Source organism: Sinohyriopsis cumingii, chromosome 9 (assembly GCF_028554795.1).
Source record: "Sinohyriopsis cumingii isolate HCF-2022 chromosome 9, ASM2855479v2, whole genome shotgun sequence".
Classification (NCBI taxonomy): domain Eukaryota; kingdom Metazoa; phylum Mollusca; class Bivalvia; order Unionida; family Unionidae; genus Sinohyriopsis; species Sinohyriopsis cumingii.
In genome coordinates this window covers 58,313,428-58,334,525 of record NC_142969.1, presented here as the reverse complement: position 1 = coordinate 58,334,525, position 21,098 = coordinate 58,313,428, and the positions used below count along the sequence as shown (strand labels likewise).

The window sequence follows — 21,098 nt, the reverse complement described above, 5'->3', positions numbered from 1 at the left end:
CTGTTCACTATCCACGTGGACAACATCTTCTGCACCAGCTTCTTCATCCCAAGGTATATCCCCTGTTGGATCCAAGAGAAAATTTACCATGGACTGAAATTTAAATCAAACTTTAAGAACTTGATTTGACTGTGATCTAATTTTAGTGTTTTGGTTAAAAAAACCTCATAAACTTAATAAAACAGTAAACAGAAATCGAAATTTAAAAAGAACCATTAAAGGTGAACATAAATTAGGTTGCTGTGAATGATATCTATGGTATCAGTATGACAAACTATCAACAGACTACAGCAGAAATACCATTAGAAGGAATTGTTTAGTAAAATACTTAAATTTTAACAATGTAAATTGCCTTTAAGGTTGTCAACTCTTGAAAACTCAGTGTTTACTGTGCAGCTCCAAATGACGATTACCTTAAGATATCATCCATACAAAGGGGCCCCGAGTGGCTAAGTGGTCTAAAGCGCTCTCCATTACGGATCACTGCCATATCACCTGTCTGCATGGGTTCAAGTCTCGGATTCAGCCAATGTGGATATGTGAGAATGCTTGCCAGTAGCTTCTTGAGGGTTGGTGGTTATTTCCAGGGATTTCCCGGGTTCTTCCTCCACCATTAATACTGGCCGCCATGTATGTGCTGAAAAATGGCGTTAAACCCTACAACAACATCAATGTCACTTGTTATCAAAATGCATTGCACAACCAGGAACTATGGGTGAGATTGGAAAGACAGTGTTGCAACTTCTACCTTTTATCACATAATTAAAAAGAAAAAACATAATGTGGTATTAATATTCAAAATAACTTTTTCAAAAAAATAATTATAATGTAATGAAAACTTATATAAGACCTTGGGAAATCTTTAGCCTAGCTGATAATCCCCAAGAACAACAATACTGACTGCTTATGATAAAAATAATGATTTTCAGGAACAAATACTGATTTTTAAAACTTTAATGTAAATACAACTATTTACAACCATCTGTAAAGTAGGACAATAAGTTACTTAATTATTTAATGATAATGACGCATGTGTTGCACTCTTGCATCTTCTCAACGGGCACCCTGTTCTATTTGTTTGCTCATTCAGAAGGGGCATGAGTGCAACACACACTCAGACATCGGCTATTTATAGAAGCCTTTTTTACACCTTGTTTTTTTCCAATCATTACTGATTCCAAATGTATCATCTTTCATTGATGATCTAAATTCTGTGTTATTTTCTTGACTAAGCCATTTCCATTCTAGCACAGGAGTAATCCTTTTCAATTTTACTGCCTGGGAAAAGTGTGCCAAATAAATCACCAGCAACACTAGCAACCAAAAGAGGAAGGTTAATTTCTAAGAGAAATTTAGTAAAACGAGATTCTGATCAAATTATATCAAGGTTCTCTCTGGTATTTATAAATGTTGTTAAGTTCAGGCTGTGTTGTTGATGATGAAGCAGCATGATGACATTTATTAGCTTTTTTATGCTGTTTTATGTCACAGGCACCTGCTTGCCCAATAGCAAAATCACAATTACACAATTTGCAAAACACAATGTTTACTCCTTTACCAGATGGTTTCAAATATCTAAACATGACAGCATAATTGTCCTTCAAGTTCTGGTTTCTTTAATTTGCTGGAGAAAATTCTGAATCTTCTGCTTTTCTTTTTGAATTGAATAGGTTTGGAATATTACAAGGATGTTAAACAGTGATAGTGGCAACTACTTTGCACAGTCCAATATGGTTGTTAAAGACTGGCATGGTAGTCTGATTTTAAATGAAACAATCATATATTAGCACTTTATATCCCTGTATTCATACTTTATGTTTACTATCAAAATGGAACCAGGTGCCCATTCTAAACCAAAAATTGCAAGGAAATTTTTAATTTAATTTTTAAAAAATAAAAAACAGACCTTTTCAAGAAATAGTCAGGTCCAAAATACGGGACAAATATGGGGAAAATGGGACACTTGACAGCTATGCACTTTATGACCCATGGTAAATTGACAGTATTGACTTTCAAACATTGAAAAAATATGTGGTCTCAATAATTGTCATAGTGAAAAATTCACACACCATTATACACTTTTCTTTGTGTGTTTCATAAAAGTCTATAATCTTCTACTAATTCACTTCCTATAACACCAACTGACCTAGTAAATTTATTTTCTCCAAGGGCAATATTAAGAGAGACTTTCCCTATCAAATTTTCTTGGTGGACCTTTATATTTTTAAAACTAATTTTGTATTGTTTTATATGGAAAGTGGAAAAGTGGACTGTTACAAGGGTGCACTGGTTTTCTGAGAACAGAAGATCCCTGACACCAACAAATCAAGTAACATGCACTCAGTAAGTCAATACTGTGTGCACATTTTTACTTATTAATGCCTGTACAGGTATTATGTCAAATACAGGAGCTATGCTAATCATCAATAAAGATTGGAACAAATTTGATGTCTTATGCATTGGTCTTTGTTCACAAAAAATTACTGGAAGGCACTGATTTTGTCTGAATAATTGTTAATCCTAATTATAAAACATGTTTGGTATATAATCACTTATAAGTCAAGTCCAACTGCAGATTGCAAACACCCATATCTGCCATCATGCGCCATAAGATTTGGTTCTATGCAGTTTGTTTAGAAATAATCAGCAGAACAAACAACTTAGACCCTGATTTGTCACTGCATTATGTAACAGAAGATCAGTGCTTACATCACTTGTAGATCAACTAGACTTAAAGCAAGTATATATAGTGCCAGCTGAACTGACCACATGGTGAAATAGTCTGGAAAGCAAGTGTCCAGCTAATAGATTTAGCTATATAGACTGTAAAAAATCACTGAAAACTCTATGACAGACTACTACAGCAGAGGTTGACTTGGCTTATATAAAAAAGTCAAATTTGGTGTGAACACGGTCAAACTTATCAGGTTCTTTCTAGATGAAAAATATTATGTAACAAAATCTTGTTTAGCATGAGTTACCTTTTTCACCATTTTCCTGTCATAAACTTTATTAAATTCCCCATCTCTGCAAAAAAAGAGAAGAGAAAAAGATAAATATACAATATATTTGTTAAGGAAAGTAAATGTCATTCTTTTCTTTTTTCTCATATATTTAATTAAGTCTATGTATTCAAAACTATAACTCAACTGCAACAAGTGGCCCGATCACTCATCTGGCTGACATCTGCCTAAAAGACAAATGCAAGAGCAATTGGCCTTGAAATCTGGGACAGAAGAATACTTTGTGCTGAAAGTTCTCCAGTGCCGTTGATTCCATACATTATTAAAATGATTGTTTCAAGGATGCTCTAGTTTCTCTATATTCATCCATACCTGGTCCCATATTAGCATCATCTATCCAAGACTTCTGCCAGAATGCTTTGTGTCAATCCCGGCCAAATTTTGTTCAGCAGTTTTTAAAAAGAAGTTGTGTAAATGTTTCTCTACTTTAAGTACTGGCATCCATAATGTGGAATAACATCTTTTGTATCAATCTGAGAGGAATTCAAGCAAGAATACTTTCTGCCATGATCAAATTATTTTAAGAGGCTATTTAGAAGAAGTTATTGGGGTTTTATTTTGATTTTAAATAACAGAAATCAAATTTTAAAGCAGACTGTCTGCAACTGTATAAATACAAAAGTGCTTCATTTTTACAAACAATTTCCTTTAACTAAAGTTAGGTCATCATAATTCTGTAGGAACTTAATTTGGTCTTCCATGCCAAGGCAGTTTCTGAAAAATAGGGTCAGATTATATTTAGTGTTTGCAAGAAAAACTCCTGAAAAGATTTTGACCACTTTTAGTAACAATGACCATACTTTGATGGCTATAGTAGTGGTTTCCTGGGTTTAACATCATTTTTCAGCACATGATAGGCTATAATGGCAGCCAGTAAATTTTGGCTGTGGAAGAATCTGGGAAAACCCTGAAAGGAACCAATGACCAACAGGAATCTACTGGCAAATTTTTCTCATACCCACATCTGCCAAGACAGGACTCAAACCCCAAGCAGACAGATGTGTGATGTCAGAGATCTGTAAATGTGAACGCCTAAGACCACTTGGCCACCCAAGGCCTTACTAGATCTTAACATTAAACTGACATCGTTTCCACCAACATTAAACATCTCTATGTCAGGATGCAATAAAAAATGGTTTGGTTGAAACTGGTCAAAAAGGTTGATGATGGATGTCATTAAAGTTTCCCCAGTTTGGAAACAACAGTCTTATTTATTGTTTAGATCATTTTGTATAAACTGTAACGGCTTCCAGCCAGGTACTTTCTGCCAAGTTTGGTCAAATAGTATTCAGTGGTTTTGGAGATGTCATTTAGATATGTTCTGTCTTTAGTAACAGCATACATATTTGATGGCAGATAAATATTAGGTTTTTTTCCAAATCTGAATGTCAAAACTGATCAAATTCTGTATAGTGATTTTAGAAAATACATTTGTAAAATATTGGCCATATCTGACAGTGGATCAGCAGCAATGGTACAGAAATGACATTTATACCATATTGATCTGTGCCAAGTTTGGTTGAAACCAGTCTAGAGTTTAACAAGAGTTAACACTTACAGATGACAAATAGGTTTTGCTATTTTTGGCAATGATAATGCTGTCCATGTTTGATTGCTTAATCAGCATCACTGGTATAAATTTAAAAGATCTTCAAGCCAGTATGCTGTCAAATATGGACAAAATCTGGTTAGTGGTTTTTAAGATACATCATTTAAATGGTTTTCTATTTTTACTCTCAGTGGCCATTTTTTTTTTTCTAAATACAGCCATATATGGATAAGCATCATATTTGCAAAGGTCATTTAAAGGTGTTCCAATTTTTAGTAATGACAGTAATACCCAAAAGACCTTCAAACTATGATGTTTTCGTATAAACTTTCTTCAGCTGATTTTAAGAAGTCATTAATGGTTTTTCTACCATTTTTCTAACAGCTGCTATATTTGATGGTGGACTGTCATAGTTTGTGGTTGTTTTGGATCTAATGCAATTTGTAGCGCATGATAGGTTATACATGTGGCCAGAATAATTGGAGGAGGAAAAAGGCACAGGAACCACCAACCCAAAGGAAGCTTCTGGCAGGCTTTTTCAAAAGCTTTTTGTCAGGATCATTTTTGTTTAATTTGGAATTACACTGATTGGTGTTTGTAGGCATTAAATGTGGAATTTTATTAAATTTTACTAATGGAGGCCATAGTTGATTGTAAATCTGCATTATTTGTAAAGAACTTTATAGCTCTTCAAGCCAAAACGTTTTTTGTCAAATTCTGTTGAGTGGTTTTTCATTAGTTGTTGAAAACAAATTGTCTCCATTTTTTCTAAATGCAGCCATATATGATAATTTGTACAAACACTTGGAAGTTCATCACACCAGTATGCTCTCTGTCAAATCTGACAAAATTATGCAGAACAGTCATTGAATTTCTTTTCTTTCTATATTTTGTTCTGTAATGGTAGTCATATCTGATGGCAGATAGATTCGATTCCAATTAACTAATGATATAAAAATCGAAAAATACAGGTTAAATTTAGAAAAGGAATACAAATGAACAGATATCCTTTATATGGGTGTGCATGGTAAGACAGGTGACAATGAACTGTTATGATTTGCTTACTTATAATGTAATAGTTCAACTGAGATGGGTGACGTCTTCATGTTCTTGCACAGCTTTTTAGCTTCACTTTAAAAGAAAAAGAAGAAGAAAATATCATTAATAAAAGTATTACAAACTTTTATTTGTAATGTAATTGTACTTAAAATATAGCATCAAAGTCACCAATGGCAATTTAAGACATTTACCTTCAATTAAAATAAATATATTGCCTGAAAAAAGTATCATTCTACTTCATTATTTATCTACTTCGTTAATTTCTTAATCTTTTCCTACATACATGCACATCTAGGCATACTCACTTCATTTCATTGCAAGCATATTTCTAAGCATCTGTAGATTTTAATGGAAGCATGTTTTGAAACCAATGACATAGCTTCAAACAAGTTATTTCAGATGTACCTCGTAAACAATCACAATTTGCATGGTCAGTTCAAAAGCACAATCTGATGAGAATAACTACTCAAGTTCAACAAGCCTCTTGGAAGCTTCGATAATAGCAAAACATGTGCTGGTATATTAGATGAATCCAAAACAGCCAGAGATAAATTGTCATTAGAATTTCACAAAAATATGAAATTCGCTGCCACTATCATTGCTGGTAGAATCAAAGAACCCAAACTATCAAATCAATTTTTAAGGAACAAATTTATCTGAAGATCTCTTCTGCAATCAAGAAAAACTAACCCAAATAGCCCACGAAGCAGTGACAACAATTACCAAACTTTTAAAGCCCAACACTGAGTGGAATCGAGTCAATGCACTATAACCAATGACTCACCACATTTTGTGATTTTACACCTTAGAAACAAACAATAAGCACTAAACATTAAATTTAAAAGCTTTAAATACATGTATGTATTATATGCCTAAGACTTTCCTACCTAAGAATGAGCCAGAAACTTACTGTCAAATTCTAAAAGTAGGAAATGATATGTTTATATTCTGGTCTCATATTATGATACTCTCAAATGAGGCTGGATCTACTTTTTCTTCAGGTTTTCCTGGTTACAACTCAACAGCATGAATAACTATGCAATAGTCTCACTCTAAATATAAATGGAAATGAGTAGCATTCTCTTTAAGTAATCCGTATGTTTCCAACAATCTGTTCAATGTTGCTGTAAATAACCATAAATGTAATGGCGTCATTCTTATACCAAGTCCTCATCAGTCTCACAATGCCCACCAGAAACAGTTCAAATGCTATAAGCCTGACCTCAGATAGGAATTGGGCAAGTGGAATCTAGGAATCATGGATAAACTGACTTGTCTTTAAGTGCATTTATGTACTACCGTGACAGGGTCCCTTGGTCAAAAAGCTCACAGACATGGAGGTAGCATGTGTAATATTTAGACAGACCCCAGGTATAAGTTATCATTATTAGTTGAGTACTGTTAATTATTACCAAATACTCTACAATATAGGGATGATTTGGGAGTTTCCTCAAGGATGCTCTTGTCTGATGTGGCATATGGCATAATTTCTAAAATGATAATGGATTAAATAACTCAGAGAAAAAAATCATCAACCTTATGTTCTTGATTGTCACTCATGTTATAATAGTCTAATAAAAGTCTACACTATATATATATATATATATATATATATATATATATATATATATATATACACACACACACACACACACAAAATACTAGAGGGCCGATTTTATACCGTATATGCACTTTAACAACTAATGCTTGAATACAGGACAAAGTTTTGACAAGGAAAAGTAAACAGCTGAGCTGATTATTTCCCAGTACATAACATGTTACATATAATACCATTTGGTCAATCATCTGTCAGCCACTAAACAATCTATAAATTACAAGTCCCAAAACTAACTCTTATGTCACCTTCAATGTTAGTAAATCTATTTCAACTTGCCTACAATCTACCAAAGCTAAAGTTGCTTTTCCTTTCATTTCTTCAGCAACCTCCTCAAACAATCCCATAGATTTGGATGATGCACTCTCTACAAAAGAAAAAAAAAGATGATGCATTCTCTATGATAGAAAAAAAGACAATGGTAGCCTTTAATATGGATTCATATATAATACAGCATGTACATCAATGACATATTCTAACCTAAATATATAGGGGCCCCGAATGGGTGAGTGGTCTAAAGTGCTCACCGATATGGATCACTGCCATCTCACCTCTGTCTGCATGGGTTCAAGTCTTGAGCTTGGCCAATCTGGATACATGAGAAAGCTTGCCAGTAACTTCAGCGATTCTTTCCCGGGTTTTCCCAGGTTCATCCACCACCATTTATACTGGCAGCCATGTATAGCCTATCTAGTGCTGAAAAATGGCATTTAACCATATAACAACAACAATAACTACCCGGTAACCTAAATATACAGTAAAACCTGCCATAGCAGCTACCTTTTCATGAAATGATGACCTGTTCATAATGGGCTATGTTTATGGATCTCTGTGTTTGTGTTTAAAGCTATTTGTAAGGACATGATGGCTACATATGGTGATCTGGTGTAGGAAGAACCACCAACCCTCAGGAATCTTTTGGCAAGCTTTCTCACATATGCACGTTGGTCAAGCTCAAGATTTTAATCCACATGGTGAGAGTTGAGATGTAAGCAATTGGTAAAGATGAATGCCTTAGACCACTCTTGGCTCTGAACCCTTGTGTTGGTTTTCACATCACCTTTTGCTTGATGCAAAGAATACATGCACAAAAAGGATAAACTCTTGTAATCCCTTAAATCCTATACAGGTTTTATTGTAAACTATCTTAACACAAGAGCCACAAGCACGGTCTTGCCATTTTTGGCCTCATACTAATGCCTTTCTGATGGCAACATCAAGAAAATTCCCCTTTGCATGCCAAGAAAGTCTATATATATTCCATTCCCACTCCACGCCCGCTCGCTTACATTGATTGTAGCAAATTTTATCAAATTCCTATGAGGTTAAAAAAATCAATGTGAATTCAGCTTCTTTAGTACATTTTCAACAACTGAATTACACATCCACCTTTGTTTAATAGCGATCCATGTAGGCAACAGTAAAGCATGGCTGAAAGTGACCAATAGGTCTTAATGACCATCACAGTATACAGTCATGAACAGAATATAACATGTAGAAACTTATTTTGTTCAACTTACCATGACCTTTAACCTTCAGTCACAGAAATGTTAATCTTGCAATTAAGTTATCTATTCATATAACATCAACTGAAAAATATGTATTAAGCCACTTGCCCTGCAGGGCACATGACTTTGAACTTTTACTGGTCTTGCATACACCTGTCTCATATGTGTGAATAATTTTGGGGACTGATACAAAAAATTCATGTATTATTATTGTTTAAATGATCTGTACATTCAGACATTTCTAATACCCTTTCATGCTCTACATACTGTTTCCAATTTGTATCATACAATTTAAATGATTCATTGAATAATGCAAGGATTTTTTTTTTAAGTATGATATTGATGAACATTTTGCAACAATTTTAACAAATAAAGCAGCTGCTCCAGTGATAAAATAATTATTCAGACACTGGCCATTTTTCAAGTCCTTTAACAATTTTTTTTACTTGTCCTTACTTGAAATCCACTTGCTTAGCATGGCAATAAGTTTTACTATTATTTTTACACACCGACAATATCCCAAATTTAAATGGTTGGTCCCTTATACTTGTGGTATTGGTCACTGAACCATCATTCACATTCTGATGAAGTGGGCTCACAGCCAACTAGTCCAAGTTACATCTGACCCATTCCATTCCATTTGAGATACATTGACATTTTATGTCAGGGTGTGGAGTCAGAGCCCAGTACCCAATGAAAAACGCTGGAATGAATTAGGAAGGGACAGAGGAAAATGGGACCAACAACCAACAAGTCCACCAATTTCACAATTTCTAAATGCTCAGGTGGTAATTTGTAAATTATTATGGTAAATAATTGTGGTTACACCTCTGCTCTTAGATTTCTGAGTGTTTGCTTTAAGGTCAACATACAATCTTTCATCATGATCTGTATGCATGGATCTCCATGTTTCTCTATTAATGTTAATAACAGAAATGAAGACAGAAAGGCACTGATATTTTTATATCAATCAGTAAAAACAGTCGTATCAACAGGGCTCACAAAAACCACTTCTCCACTTGTCCTGACCAGTAAAAAAAGGCTAGGCCATGTAAAACTTTAGACCAAAAATGTGTGTTTGTTGACCCTAATATCTGGCAGGTGTAAGTTATAAATAACATCTACCTAAGCTCCTACTTGTTGTCGGTCTATAATATGTTGCAAATGTTGAATTTTAAAAGAATTACACAGGTACCTAGCATAAGCTTCTTGCTAAATATGGCCATATATCATATTATGTTGCAGGTTCACACTCAGACCTTGACTGCTTAATTGTGGTACCATTTACAGTGATAATTTTCAGTAATTCAGGGGTCATTTTGATGTGAAGAAAGTTGTCAAACATCCTCAGGAGTCAAAATTCCAAGACATTATAAGACAGAGAAGGTCAAAATGTTTCATCTGGTCATGCACAGCACCAGTTCACCAGTATTTTCAAGACTGAATTTTATTGATACATTTTCATGGCAGCAGATATTTCTGAAACCTACTAATTACTTTACACAAGAAAAATGTGCATTTTAAGTGTCTCAGCTGATTTTCACCAACTTTCACATTCTGCATGCAATCAATTTATAAAGCTGAGACTGTTGAGACAAAAGCTGAGACACAGAAATGTATTTTCAAATTATTTTGGCCAATCAACAATCTTCATTTTCATGGAACCCATGAATCATTTGCGTGAATGTAAGTGGAAATAGAGCCTTGGAATTCTTTGAAATGCAAGTTAATGACAATTTTGTTGTGAAAAGTAATAAAATACTAATGAAAAATATCTATTGGCATCATTACTTTGGCAATGTATAAAAAAGCTACACAGTTATGAAACGACAGGTTATCTAGGGCAAGCTTATCTGTCCAGATGAAGATCATAAAATATATACATTCCATGTCTCTTAATTTCTCCCATTACTAGCTCTAAAAGATGTGTGACATCAAGTTTACTGAAACATTCCACTGCAAATGTGATTACTGCTTACAAATCAACTACATTTTCTCAAGTTACAAGCCTTATTTGTTTATTAAAGGAGCCATGTATCAGAACATAATATTTTCATGGTTTTGATTCATGTTTGTATCAGGTTGTTTAGTAAAAGCATAAGTGTAGTGGTGAAAGTGTACTATATTTAGTATAATGAAGACCGGGATGAGTAACTCTTGCAACTTGCTCATCCCAGGGACAAGTGTTTATTTATTCCTGAGCCCTGAATAAAGTTTGTAAATAATCTGTGTGATAGTATGAATGAGTCAAAATTACACAAAACTCTCACACTATATCAACAGATTCAGCAGGAAGCAACTCTGAGAACTAAATGGATTCCAATATAAGGTAATATCTCTGTTTCTTTAGGTGAAAAAACATTGTATTGGTGACCTTTATAATGTGATAATCCTACAATGTAGCTTAAATGCCTTACTGTCCAACAATTACACAGGAAGGGCATGTTTTATTTAATCACTGAAATGAGCAAGGAACAGCTTATAATTATCCATTCTATACAAGTGAGTGCTAGTTATAACCAACCAATGAAATACAGATAGCAGATACAGGTGGCGCTCTACAGTTTTGTATTTTGTACAGGTTAGAATTTTAAAGAAAAAGAATTTCCCTGGGTTTCCTCACTGGTTATACTGGCTATTTAAAAAAGACCTTGTATATCTTAGGTATAGTTCAAAGAACCTATAATTCCCTTTTTTGGTGTATCACTGATGGGTTTAATAAGGATTATACAGTATGCAGCTTGGTCTTACTCCAGATGTGCACCTTTAAAAAAACTGCTAGCTCCACTTGGTCATTTTCATTTCCTGAAGTTCAGAGGTAAATTGCATTTTTTTAAAAAGAGCCAATAATTTTTTTTTATTATATATCTTGGTAATTCACTCACTGCAATTTCAGAAGCTGGTATTATCTGGCAAAATTCAGTTTCCATATCTTAATAGCTGCTAAAGATAGTGTACTTAAGACTAATTCTGACTGATTTTTAGTTAGCATTGTGCTTAGATCATGTACAATTTCCACAAAGTACAATATCCCAAAAAATGTCAGCCATATTACATCAAAGAAGCATAGACGTATGCCAACATTCTCATGTTTTAAATGCAAATAACTTTACCTTACAAACACCACTCTCTCAAAAGTACACAAAAACTGGTGAGTTGTAAGTAACCAAAAAAATGTAAAGGAAAGAGTTGTCTAAATACCTAGCTTTCAACAATATTTGCAGCCAGTTGTTTAAATACCTAGCTTTCAACAATATTTGCAGCCAGTTGTCTAAATACCTAGCTTTCAACAATATTTGCAACCAGTTGTTTAAATACCTAGCTTTCAACAATATTTGCAACCAGTTGTTTAAATACCTAACTTTCAACAATATTTGCAGCCAGTACTAAAGTACATAATAACTGGTAAGCACCCCCTATAGTACTGTTCCCATTCATATGCCACATGCTTGGATTTATACAAAATTAATCATTTTTGATAGAGCAGACAATATTTATAATGTCAATGATGTACATATACATGCCAACCACTGGCAAGGAAAAAGTGTAATCCAAGTGGATGAAAAGAGTAATTAACCTAAAACATGCTAAAAATTCAATTAACATAAGTATAAAACAATTTATTTACCCCTCTGGTCTTTTAACATCATTTACTGCTTTAAGTTTTCATATGTAGCACTTTTGGCTTTAGAAGGCAACAGACTGTTATGTTGCAGTTCAAAACACTTTGTATCACCTGATACCATGAATGTTTTGCATAGCTGCACACCAGAGGTGCTGGGTTATTGGGCCTGTTATCTGAATTCAGTTTTGTTTTTGTTAACAATAACAAACAATCTCTGTCAGCATCAGAATGGTAAAGAACCAATATTCCTTTCATAACCTGACAACGAAGAGGAAATTTATATCTTCCAGTGATTGGGTCTTTTAGCTGGGAACTAAGGTGCCGTTGCACATCAACTCTGCATCGAGTACACTGCCAGGTAACTTGATACTTCAGGAATTTCAAATGATCCAAGGTAGACAAGGGTGGCAATAGAAAGGGATATCTCTTGATAAAGAATCTTTTAAAGCTTTCTGACTGTCTCTCATTTACATTCAGCAAATGAAGCATTTAAAAGCACTTCATCTCCATATGGGAATTTCTGGGCATGTAATCACAGGCTGTAGCATAACAATCTCTTGCAAGGTGCATCAAATGACAGGGACAAAATGTTATGTACACTGATAGAGACATTTTAAAAATATAGGATGAAACACCTTTATGAACTCCGTCACTAATGCCTTATCAGCTGAAAACCCTATACAGTTCTGCCAACTTATGTCAAGTTTCTTCAAAAAGCTTTATCAAGCAAATCAAACATATTTTCTCCAGAGGAATCTACTGTTAATTCTGGTAATGAAAGAACACTCATAACTTTGCCCGTTTCATTGTCAAAGTATCTAACACAGACTGGGTACAATATTTTGTCATAATCACTACTCACATCTGTGACAATACAAAATGGACCAATTTTCATGGTTTCTGCTATTTTAAGAATTATCTTCAGCTAAATACAGAGCAATATTTAATTATTTTGTTCTTGCAATGCATATGTTTCTGCAATTTTGGAATCTGGAAACATTCGTTTGAACAAATGACCAACATGCTCTGCTACCACTAAGGGCAGTCTGCGTTCTATTAAGAAACTGGTAAATAACACCTCTACATTTATAACATTCATGTCTGCACTTGAGTTCTGCTGTAAAAAAGAAGCTGCCTTAGTATTTGAGTTCGTAATATGAGCTAATTTGATGTGTTTCTTTGATTTCAAGTGTTTTTCTACATTAATTTTACAACCACGACCAAGATTAAAATCCTTTCCATACAGCCTGCAATGGGCATAATACTGCCCTAGAATGAAAGGTTATATTATGTCATTCATGTATTCATCTTTGGAGGATTCTGTTTTTTGTCTTTTTCTAATCCATCTATGAAATTATATGAAAAACTTGTTTGCTCTAACACACGCATTGACTAGAATAAATCTGACTTCACTTTTAGAGCCAAATATTGACAGACTATTTCTGTACCAAATATGAACTGGAACAAAGAATCTGTGAGCAAAGACTCAAAATTAGAAAACCAGTCTGTTTTCTCTGAACTCAGCCATAAACAGAATATAATGATAGGGTGAAGGAAAGTACATGCAGGTAAACTGTACTCTAGTACAAAAGCCATTAGAGTGGGTTGCTAAAAAAAATGAATCATAACAATGAATACAAGTCAAAGGTGTGAAAGTTGAAACCAGCAAGTTTCATGTTTCTTGGAAATAGGACAGCTGCTATAAACAAAATATAACATTGGGAAAAGTGCATGCAAGTCTATGGACAAGTGTACTACTATGTCACAGTTACATAGAAGCCGTCTTTTCTAGAATATGATCTATGGGATTAATGGGATGTTAATACAAATGAGAAAACAAGTTATTGATTTTTTGGGGGAAGTGGGATACATTAAACAAGCTTAATTCATATAGGGTCATGCATAAGGCATAATTTAGTGAAAAACAGCATAATGATTATGCCAAAAACATAACTGTTGGTATGTATGTGTATAGATGGGGCACAGCTGCGGGATGAGTACTAATATTTTACCAGTGTCTTTCAAAAACTTTAAAATAAAAATGCCACATTTCATCAGTGGGCTCAAGGTTTAGTTCAGGCAAATCATATAACATTTTTTTTGACAGACCCAATGGGCAACTCTCATATGAAAGATACCAGATTGAGATTGGGTGGGGGGAGGGCCTAGGACATCAGGCTATCTGATTTTTGGAGCTCTGCAGTTAATAAAGCTTCTTACAAATACAGATCATTATTCCTATGCTTTTCACGAACATATGAGGGTCATTGTGAAAGCTTCTGTCTATTCATCATTCTATCCATCTCTCCAGATCTGTCAACCCTGATGAGAATGTCTCAGTAAGGCAGTTGATTTTGTTTCTCCGTAAGTTTGACCAGTTTTCAGTAATGTGTAACAAAATATAAACTGCCATTGTAAAGCTGGAAAACGTCTTTGAAAGATCGGTATTTGAAACATGCAGTGACGGTAAACATTATCTTCAAATGAAAAGTTTGTAAAGTACACGTAGACCTTATTTACTACTAGGATTTTTTGGCAACAATAATTTTTCTGTAGACTTTGCTTTTATGCCATAAGTTTGTATTTTAAGGGTAATTTTCAGAAACCTTACAGCAAAATCATCAGGGTTGGCAGGTCTGGGATCTCTCTGTCTGCCTCTTATAAATCACTGACTGAAAATTCATAAACATTACAGTTATGTTGCCTCTGTGGTGACAATCTGAGAGTAGGGTATCATTACTGGATCCTGAACCTGAGGTACAATACGAATATTGATGAAAGTCAAACCTGAAATAGGTTTTCTTTATTTCAAGCCTCATACCAAATATGATTTCAGTCAATAAAGTCCTTCAAATGTTATTGAGTCCAAGCTCAATTTTCTAGACAGACCACAGTTAAAGGGAGAAAGTTTGTAAAAATTCAGGAAGTGTTTTATCATTTAGTAGATTTCGTATTAGCTCAAGCATTTTGAAGTTCCTTTTAGTGTAATTAACATTATGCATTATTTCCGGATTACTTCTTATTCCGCCAAGTCCATATTAATTTTGGAAGTTTTAGTATTACTTTTATTCTGGGCCATTTAAATATAATGATATGGTTTGTTTTAAGGCATCTACTAAATTTCATGACAGTTTTTAATTGTAGCATTTAAAAAAATAAAAGTCAGGACTGCATTTTAATATAATATTCAGGACATGTTTCCATCTAAACTTTTTTATTGTTTTATATTTTAGTACTACCCTTAGGCTTGGCCATATCATTCTAACGTTTCGTGTTTTTTGTTAAGACTTTGCTATACTACCTGACATGTTCGTAATTTTCAACGTTACTTTATCTATGTTCATTTCAGTGTTGGCATAACTAAGAGGGAATTTATCAAATAATGTTGAAAATAAAACCTGACCAAGGTCTTCTGTATATCAACCCTCACATTAAAAAAATGTGGTTTCATCCCATGAACACAGGTTTTTGAGCAGACCACAAAAATCTTAAATCGATGGATGTAAAAGAATACCACTATATACCCTTTACACGGATATAGCAGCCTTGGCAGGGGCATAAATGACTACTTTGGAAGCTAACAGATGAATGAGTTGATGGTAAGGTGGGTAGACAGATTAAAAGATAGACCCTTGCAAAACACTGTTGTAAGTTCATCTCTATTTTCACCTGATTTGGCAAAAATTATAAGAAGATTTGTTTTGGTTCGCAGGATCTTCTTCAGCTCCTTCTGGTCATCAATTTCTAGGATGAGACTGGAAGACTTTTTTTTGGCATTTGATGGGACTGCAACAAAGCACTGAAAAAATGGAACAAAGTTAAAGTCAGTGACATTAATGGTAAATGAAGTTGTCCATTCACAACAAGCCTCTCAGTATACCAGTGCCTCTAAACAAGCTCATGAAACCAATTACATTTGTGCAGTATGGTTCCATTATCATTGTTCCTTAATTTATTTGAACTGATAAAGTTCTTGGCTGTTCAAAAATAATCAGACCCTTACTTACAGCATGAGCCACTTTTATTATCCCATAAACAATGTTATAAACTGGGTGCATCATAGTACTTAGTACTTTTATAATGTGTTATTTAATGTTATGACATGCCTGTATGTTTAGCAGCATGTCAGCAATGGCTATATAACCATCATCACAAAGAAATTCAGTAAACAAGCCCATTATCATGGTCTAATGCTCACTATTACTGCATCAGTCTTTTAAACAATGGTGATAAAAAGCTTGAAGCCAATATAAATTATGTCTTGAAAAAACAATGAAGTTCATAGGCCCCATATATTTCAGACAGGCCAGGGAATTTTGAGCAGTTGCTCTATATGTCAGATAATTGAAATCTCTTGAACCTTAAAAAGGTTTTATTGAAGAGTGCAGCCCATATTTGGATCTCACTATTCCATGACCTCAGATGGGTGAAGCAAGAGCCATTCAGGCCAATGTTCTATCATTCTGCTCTCTATTTTTCTCAGTAACACTATTTGGATTTTATAAGTGCTGTATTCAAATTAATATCAGACCACCATTCATTTTGGTCAAAACTTGCAAACATATATATAATCAATGTTTTCCCAGAGTTTACAAATATGTAATTTTTTTCAAATAATGAACACTACAAATGTATTTACATGATCAAATGATCACATTATTTGATTGTGACTTGTTGCTGTTAATATCAGTCTTATAATTAATATCTATTTTATAATTAATTTGAAGTTTGTTGCTGCTGTCATAAAATAGAAAATGTGCAAGTGGAGTAGTTGATTTATAAAGTTCTAAAAATCTCTGGTTTCATAATATGGTATAGAGTCCATCCAAAATAGCTGCAGGATTAAAATCCTTCTTTTAATCATTAACTCTTTATTTTGTTCTCAGCAAAAGATGAATGTATCAATAAATCTTTAAATGGATACCTAATGCATGGTCTTCAAGTAATAATCTTGTCAATGAGAATAATCGTCAATTATTGTACCAAATTTCCCAAGTTTATCAGGCCTTACTTCTTCTTTACCTTTCGCTTCTTTTTCTTCTTGTATATATCATTACAGTTCCCTGGATGAACTTTAACCAAAAGCAAAACAATAGATATGGATGCAAATGCAGCAAAATTGACAGCTATGTTTAAACTTTAACTAACTTGGGTTAAAAAGTACAACCAGGGCTTGAAATTATATTGTCTTTCACTAACTCACCGGATTATCAAAATAAAATATTTACTGATCCTGTCAAAATTTCACTGATCCTGCTAAAATCAAACAGAAGCCATTTCAGTTTCTAATTCAACTTTTTAATCATTAACATTAATTTAAAACAATAACAACTGTATAACACCAACAACACTCATGAGTTAAGTACCCCCACCCTTTCATATTTCTAACAATACTCTGTAAAAAAACGTACACAGCCTCAGTCTCTCATGGGTCATACATCAACCATTTGTGTTCATTTTCCATGGATTTCAGATAATTTCTTAGTCTAGATTATTTTGTGATCATGTCCTCTAAAAGGATGATTTAATTTCTGCCACTTAAGTGGCAGCTGTGCACCATGCAAATACTTCAATTTATTATATACCTATCAATTTTCTACCCAAGAATAAGCCAAAAGTTTACAGTTGGATTCCAAAGGAAAGAAAATTATACTGTCATTTTCTCAAACAAGGCTGGAACAAGGATTCTTGGTTACAACTGAATAAGTGTGAATAACTATGACGTAGTCTCACTTGACATACAACTAGGAGTAGCATTTTCTTTAACAAATTTGTATCATCAAGTTCCAACAATTAGTCCAATCTCATTGCAAATAACTGTTTTAAATACAATGTCATTCTCATGCCAAGTCACCACTGGAGCCTTTCACAATGTCCCATCAGAACAATTCACACGCCTTCGGACAGAAATCTGGCTATTAAGGTGGTGAAATCTTATGTAACCCAAAAAATAAGACAACTGCACAAGAGCTGCAAATCACATACATGGGTCAACACAAGTGGTTTCAACCATTGTAGGCCACAACCCACAAAAATCAAGTATTTTTGAGCCTCTGGACCCCATTGCCACATTTTGATAAGTTTTGCCACTATAAAAAAAATCTGGGTGACCCTCTAGAATGTCCTTGCAACCCTGATCTGCGCCACATCCTGAGGGTTGGGAACCACTGGTGTACACTATCTTTAGCAGTTATTAATATTGGTATTGCCCAATCAAATTTGTTTTCCTTATTTCAATAACTGCTCAAAATAGTGTACATTAGACTTTGGATGATTTTTCAAGAACATGGAGCAGCCATTTTGGTTAGCTGTATGCAAAGACCATGTACAATTTCCACAAGTACACATTCAGGAGTCAAGCAACCAAGTGAAGTGGGTGACTAAGTTGCCTAAAACAAAGTTCAACTCCACCTTCTTGTGTTAGAAATGCAAAAATTTCTGTCAATTTTCACTGTAAATTGAGCAACCGCAGTTGACTCTGAGATGCTCCTTTGACCTAGCCATAGTTCAATGTAGTTCCGATTTTGCATTGTACCACAAGCGAAATATATTGCATACATAAAAAAGCTGGTGTTGATATCAACTGCGCTGACAAATGAACTCTGGTACAATCATAGGCATGTGTTCTAATAGCTGACTGACTATAAACCCTTTCCTGAGCAAGTTATCACGGCCCAGTTTGTGCAAATTGTCACTTGATGATGAAAATATACCAACTCGTATTTCAAAACTTAAATATCAATATGTAAATAACAATTTTTCTATTAAGAATAGAAAAATAAACTTTCAAATTTTTTTCTCTCATGATTTTAAGTGCTGTGCTTGTGTCATAGTCTTTATAAAATCATTTTCAAACTGTAAATGAACCTGTCATGAGGCAAAAATGGCAGACTGCTGTGTCTAGGAAATACTTCTTGCTAAGAGATAGGACAATGCTATGTTGTGGAATTTGAAAAGCACTGTAAGCTCAATGTTGTTTTCAGTCTTTGAAAATATGAAATATGCAGTGAAGCAAATAATATCTAATACATAATATTACTATACGTAGACAAATACTAACACCATAATTTGCATTCCTATCAATGGATTATCAGAAAGTCTCTCTTTCTAAAAACTGATGCATCCATGTCATGCATAGTGCCACAACTGTTCTTGGCAGCATCAGTTCAGTTGGAAAGAAGGGTATAGTTCATTTACTGATGTTTATGCTTTAGTTTGCCATAGATGAACAGATATGGTATGGTTTTATCTGCAATTATGAAATCAGAATAAAGACCATGGTATGATGATACTCGTGCATTTATAGGCCAAGGAGATGTTTGAAGGCATGATTTAGAAATCTTCTCAACTGCTATTTTATAGTAAAGTCTTAAAAAGTAAACAAAAATGTTGAGGGGGGGCTTAAGCATTTTTACTAACTTGCAATTAGTTCTGTAATCTAGGTTATTCCTCATATCAGTCAAAATTACAATGGATAGTTTTTACTGTGCTCTTTAAAAGTCAAATGGCTAAATTACATTGCATTTGAACATGTACAAAATGTGTTTAAAACATAAATAAAACATTGAGAATTTTCTGCTTAAAAAAGATTTTGCTTCAAACCAAAGGTTAAATGCAGATATGCACATTGAGAAATTGATGATAGAGATCAAATAGCACAAACACAATACGATTTCAACAAATTTATGACAAACAATAATATTAAAAATCAACGGACAGAAAAACTCCAGGACACTCCAAAACTGATATTGCACCACTGACAAAAACCCTGGATAAAGGAAATGAAAAATCAATGTATAAATGTGACAATTACTGCTTAATGATCCAAACATGAACAGTGATATATATTTCGCTAGAGATATAGCCCTATATGTCAGCAAATACAAGCCAAATCACAAGGGCTCGTTACAAAGAAAAATTGGAGTATCCGTCCTTGAATCAAGGGATGGGGGTTTCTAACCTGTAACAATACTGTTACAGGTTATAACCCCCATCCCTTGATTCAAGGACGGATACTCCAAATAGTGTTACAGGTTAGAACCCCCATCCCCTGATTCAAGGACGGATACTCCAAATTTTCTTTGTAACGAGCCCCATACAGCCAAATGACAACTTTAAAACAAATCTTTACTGAAAAACTAAAGTTAGATTTGCTTTAATAATGTAGCGTTTCTGTCAGTTTTACTTAATTATTACCTTTTTAACTTATGACTCGCAAATATTCTAAATTATTATTCACACTGTCCCCATCCCCCCTCTGCCAATGTCAACACGGTCGAAAACTCGTGTGAAATGTACTTACACACATTAAAAGAAATAAAGCGACACCTGGAAGCAAATAAAGATATCGAAATGAAAGAAAAACCAAAAGATACGATTCGACTCAAGGGTGCAAATATATATTACCGAAACTATTAACAATGTAAATGTTAAAACTTGCACCGTCGGCTGCATCTTGCCACGTTCATGTAGATATGGTTAACACTATATTCTGTAACTATAGCCAATCTTTAACGAAACGAAACTATAAAAGAATTACGTCCCTGTCATTGAAATTTTATACAATAATAATAATAATAATAATAATAATAATAATAACAATAACAACCACGACCACGACCACCACCATCATCATCATCATCATCATCATCATCGTGTATTTTTTTTAAATACCGACCACTAGAGATAATCCAGGTAAGTCCGGCAAATGTAGTATCCA

General features: G+C 34.0%; 1 protein-coding gene across 1 annotated transcript in view; it reads right to left on the bottom strand.

The window, feature by feature from the left end:
- The window catches only part of LOC149791888 (protein disulfide-isomerase A5-like), a 110,903-nt gene extending 90,029 nt beyond the window's left edge, over positions 1-20,874 (bottom strand). Inside the window, exons 1-6 of the mRNA XM_089970394.1 lie at positions 20,786-20,874; positions 16,049-16,178; positions 7,526-7,613; positions 5,638-5,703; positions 2,982-3,027; positions 1-93 (exon numbers count right to left, since the gene is read on the bottom strand). Coding sequence (XP_089826520.1) covers positions 1-93; positions 2,982-3,027; positions 5,638-5,703; positions 7,526-7,613; positions 16,049-16,178; positions 20,786-20,833 — 471 coding nt within the window. The 5' untranslated portion in view covers positions 20,834-20,874. The remainder of the gene's footprint in view (positions 94-2,981; positions 3,028-5,637; positions 5,704-7,525; positions 7,614-16,048; positions 16,179-20,785) is intronic.
- Between the last annotated feature and the right edge of the window lie 224 nt (positions 20,875-21,098).